Below are 5,141 nucleotides of genomic sequence, written 5' to 3'. Positions count from 1 at the left end.
AAAAAAAAAAACAAAAAACAACCAAAAGATACCAGCTAAGGAGGACATCATTAAAGCATAGGTATAGTCTAAGCTGGATTGCAAGTTGTCTAAAAAAACAGTATTTTAACAATAAGGAATTAGACAAAAAAGGGAAAAGAATTCCTTGACAACCAGGTCAAGAATGTGACACTGTTTTTAAAATGTTGAGTGCTTGTTAGCACCAGTTGGTCAAATAAAATTTAGTGATTCCTTTCATTTAGTAAACAGAAGCATTCTTCTGTTCATCTGTAAGACAATCTCCAACGGTCTGAGGGACAGTGAACTGGCCCCCTGTGTTAAAAGTTTGAGGACCCCTGCTCTAAAACATATTTCCATTGTAAGTTACAGTCAAAAAAGTTTGAAAGCGTCTCTAACATTTACAATTCAACCAAATCAAGATAAACACACAGAAAGCAATATTCCTCCCCCCCATTACAGAGCACCCAAGGGCAAAAATCCTCCCATGAAAATAAATAATGCACAGATCACTCTATTGCAGATCACAACCGCCAATACAATCACTGTAATAAATTCATAACAAATTACACAGGGAACAACTACTTAGAAGACTCCAAAACATGGCAGGGGAGGGTACAGGAAACCCTTCAGTTGGAGCAGGGACCCTCACCTAAAATGAACGGTGATAACTGAGAAAAAATAAGCCCTGTTCTCAGAGCTATTGTGAGCGCTGCCCCTAGAAAAGCAAGATGTCCTCTTCTCTCTAAAACTGGATTCTGTTCCTACCACAACACAGAGAAGGCTCTGTCCCAGGGAGATTTCTACTCTGTTCAACAACTGCTAATTGTGAAACACTTGGCTATGCCCCTATTATCAGCTTTATCCGGGTTAAAAAGAATAATAATAAAACATCCCAGCAGGGGTGGGGGGCGGCCTGTCAATGGCTTCAGGGCACAATAAAAGTCTTTGCCTTCTTCATAGGTGGAGCTGGTGGGGGAGGGGACTGTTGGGAAAGGGGAGGAGCCAGGACCTGGCTGGGGGGACTGGAAAAGCAGGGAGTCTAAGTTTCACTCGCATTTGGATGTTCTGGCTGTGGCCCGTGAAAAAGAATGGATCATTCCGTTTGCTCCCGAAGAGAGCACTCAGAACTGGGTTAAGCAGCCCAACGCCGACCGGAGTGTGCATCCTCGAATGTCTTTAGGGGGCAAGCAGGTTAGAAAAAGAGCTTGAGGGAAGGGTAGGTACCGTGGGTGCCAGGGAGAGAAAAGCTGGACTCGAGGACTTCCAGTCTCCATTTCTGAAAGGCACTGTTCTTAAGGTCTGGCTAAACCAAACACTGACGGGGGGGAGGAGGGAGGAGAGCCACACGTGGACCCTCAGTTGCAGAGTCTGCCGTGCCGGCCACCCATTCGTCCCCACCCATCATTCACTCGCATTTTGTGGCCATTCCGGCCTCGGCTCCACGCCGCCCGGGCTCGCAGCACAGCCGGGCAACGCAAATGCAGGCGGGAGCTGCTGCTGCTGCTGCTGCGGCTTCTCCGCCGGGCCTGCGCCCCCGCCCGGGCCTGCACAGGGCGGCGTGTGCCGATGCGCTTGCCGGGGCGGGACGGTTCGCCTCGCTCCGGCAGGCAACGCCGGGGGCCGCGGCACGGGCACGCCTGGCCGCGCTCCCTTCCCCAACCGGTATTCTCCCAGAGCCCGCCAGCCAGAGCTGCTGAACCCGGGGTGCACGCGGTGCACAGAGGTAAAGGGTAGGGGGACCCAAGACCCGGCGCGGGGGATCCGGGCGCCTGCGCAGGGATGCAGACCCACCCGCCCGCGCGTGCGCCGGCTCGGTGCAAACTCTCGGCGCGCGCTCACGGAGACTCACCGAGGGCGGCAGCTTGGCGGGCCCAGGCCCGAAGTTGACCACCTGCTTCGCGGCGTCCATGGCGCGGCCGCGAGGGCGGCGAGTCTGCCCAAGAGGCCGGAAGGCGTGAAGAGCGAGCGTCCCGCGGCCGCGGCCGTGCGAGTCGGCCGGCGACTCCGTATCCCGGCCGTGTGCGCGCTGAGCCGGCGCCCCATTGGCCCGCGCTGGCGGAGGCCCTGCGCTGATTGGTTCAGGCGAAGGAACTCGCGTTCCCATTGGCCACGCTCAGGAGCCGAGTTCAGGAGCAGTTACTCCTCCTGTGGTTTACTGTTTCCACCCCCCTTTTCGATCACTGCAAGGCACGCGGGGGATTGCACCAGCCAGCCGGCTCGGCTGAGCGTCCGCCGGAGGATCATGGGCGGCGGGGAGAGGTCGCCCCCCTGCCGGCCTGCTTTTGCGCCTCCAGGTCCTCCATCAGGGGAGTTCGAGTCCTCCAAACCTTCAGCCTCCACTCTCCTGGCCGGACGGTGACTTTCCTAGCAAACTACTCGCCCCCTGTTCACCCACTAATCCCCCGGCTTGCCTTTTGTTCCAGAACCAGCAGACATTCGTTCACCAAACTTTTCTAAGCCCCCGCACGGGCTCCAGATACCCCAGCGGAGAGGCAGATCCCCTTTGCCCCCAAGGATGGAAGTTCAGGGTGAAACAAGGGCCAGACGGTGGATAAGGTTTTTTTTGAACGTGCACGTGGGTCTTGTGTCCCTGAAGCATGAAAGGATGGAGATGGCCAAAGTCGCAGGCGGGGAGCGCTGGCCTGGGAATTCTGGATGCACCTCAGGCAAGTCCTTTAAAGTCACTGATTCTCTGGTTCCTCCTTTGTGAAACGAGTGAGCTGGAACCTGGCGACAGCTCTCAGATTGCGCCCGCGCTGACAAGCTGTGAGTTAAGAAACGTGAGGAGATATTAACAGGAACGCGATACCCTTGGGGAACCGCAGCCCAAGCCAGAGGAAGGTGGCCCTGAGCCAGACCGGGCGCAGAGCCAGAGCTGCCCAAACTTTTCCACAAAAGGGTCTTTCTCAAAAGAACTCCAATGGAGACAGCTTGAGGTTCTGACACAGGGAGGCCCCCTTCCCTGCAAGAAAGTTCTTTGGAAGTCTGGAATTTCTTTTTTTTTTTTTTAATGTGAATTTTGTCCATAATTTAACCTATTTTATTTTAGTATAAAAATGTTTTGTCAAGTCTTTGAGGAAAGTTGATGCTGCACCAGGAATATGCACAGTGCAAGGGCTCCCGTTTGAGAAGTTTTATAATCTGACAGGGTTTCGACTTTTGTTTGCTTTCATTGGTGAGTATGACTGGGCGTGTGGCTGGGAGTTGGACTAGAAAAAGCCACAGTGAACAAGGTCACTGCCTTCTTCAGCATCTTCATTTTTTTAAAAATTGCAAAATGGAATAGTGAGTATGACTCAGCCCATAAACTCAGGCATGCCCGAAGTGTGGCATATCCATTATTCTATATCGTAACTCAGTTTAGATCCCTGGCAGCTGATGCACTGGGGCAGTATGGCAGTTGACCTTTATCCTGGAGTTCCTAACAACAGGGGTTTGCACAGTCCTGTGGAGTGGGATGGGGCACCGACTCCACATGCATTTGGTCCTCTGTTCCCAGAAAATATGGGTGAGTTGTCTCCACTGCCCAGTCAACTGATGTGTTTGCTTCGGTAGATGAGCTCTCTACTATTTCTATGTCCTATGAGGGGCACAAGAATTTTGGGTGGTGTTGGGGTGACTGTTGTCTCATCTGCTAAGATGTCATGCAGCTCTTCCTCCCTGGGGCCCTGTAGTTTCCAAGACAGTATTTCAGAGAAGCAAGTTAGTGTGTCCCATCGGCATCAGGACACATTGACCTCGTCTCTTTCTCCCTCCCATCCTAGAGGAATTGTGTGTGTGTGTGTGTGTGTGTGTGTGTGTGTGTGTGTGTGTAGGGAAAGAAAGAAAAAAAACCAATCTGTCTTTTATGTTTCTTCCTCACATTCTGTCCACAAACACCTTAAATCAGAGCCACAAACTCAGATGTCTCGAGGGACCACTCAAGGATAGAAAACAAGTAATAGGAACTGTGGCAAATTGAGTATATGTCCCCCATTTGTCCGCAGGAAGCAGCTACTCAGTCTCCGTGTCTCCCAGCTCCCCTTGTATCTAGGTGGGCCACATGACTGGGTCCTTCCCTCCCCCATGGAATGTGGGCCACTTGGATGTGTGTCACTTTCGACCAAGGAGACTGAGAAATGAGTGTGCTGCTCCACTTTGTTTTCCCTTTCCATGGGCTAAAAAGAAGACTCCATGGCCTCTAGGGATGGTGGAGACACAAAGACAGTAGAGACACAGCAAGGAAGGTCTCTGAATCACCTGCACTGGACTTGTCATACCTAACTGAGAAATCAACTTCTTTTGTGTTATGCCACTGAAATCCAAGAGACTATTTGTTATAGCTGCTCACATTATCCTTATACTTTCCATCATCCCAAATGCATCAGATGAAGTTCAGATCCTGCTGGTTGTTACCACAGTAGGTGAAAGGGGTTATTTAAACTGTTTTCACCTTTTGAAGGAAAAGCCAGAAACCCAGATTTTTCTATGAAGTCTCCTGATTTTTAAACATCTACAAATGTAAATTGTAGCACACTCTGTACAGGTCAATATTGTGAGAGGCAAAACTCAACTTATATGAGGCCTGATTGAGCCTGCAGGTCACAAGCTCTCCTAAGGACATTTGTTGTTGTTTTTGTTTTTTTTCATTTATTGTAGAGACAAGGGCTTACCAAGTTGCCCAGGTGGGTCTCGAACCCACGGGCTCAGGCAATCCACTTGTCTCAGCCTCCCAAAGTGCTGGGATTACAGGCTGAGCCACTGAACCTGGCTACCTAAGGACTGTTTTATAGTGTTCTGTCCCAAATTTCTTCCAGCTCAACAAAGAACGATCTCAGCTAACTACTCGAGTAAAGAAACAGGAAGAAGGAAAATACTGGGGAAAAATAATTTAATCTCTAAATATTATTCTGTCCCCCTTGCCTATTTTGCAGAACAGATGTGTAAAGTCAGCCCAGGGAACCCCTGCGTTTCATGCGGGCCTCTTCCTTCTTCGGTAGATTCTCATTTAGCCGGTAAACAGAAACTTCTTTATGAAACATGTAGTTTATAAAAAGGCAGAATTTCCATTTTTGCAAGCATTATTTATTGAGCTCTTCTATATATCATAGATGACGGGCTCTGCTGCGGTTTTCAGTCGGATCTGGCTGTCCTGTTTAGAG

At 50.5% G+C, this 5,141-nt stretch overlaps 1 protein-coding gene across 2 annotated transcripts in view; it reads right to left on the bottom strand.

Moving 5' to 3' along the window:
• Positions 1 to 1,990, bottom strand: part of PSAT1 (phosphoserine aminotransferase 1) — a 31,058-nt gene extending 29,068 nt beyond the window's left edge. For both annotated transcript variants that reach the window (XM_008056073.2, XM_021711367.1), the window contains exon 1: positions 1,850 to 1,990. In XM_008056073.2, the coding sequence (XP_008054264.1) occupies positions 1,850 to 1,909 (60 nt within the window). In that variant the 5' untranslated portion in view covers positions 1,910 to 1,990. The remainder of the gene's footprint in view (positions 1 to 1,849) is intronic.
• Positions 1,991 to 5,141: the final 3,151 nt, after the last annotated feature.

Source organism: Carlito syrichta, unplaced genomic scaffold, assembly GCF_000164805.1.
Source record: "Carlito syrichta isolate Samal-C Ts95f unplaced genomic scaffold, Tarsius_syrichta-2.0.1 Scaffold302089, whole genome shotgun sequence".
Classification (NCBI taxonomy): Eukaryota; Metazoa; Chordata; class Mammalia; order Primates; family Tarsiidae; genus Carlito; species Carlito syrichta.
This window is presented reverse-complemented; position numbering and strand designations above follow the sequence as displayed.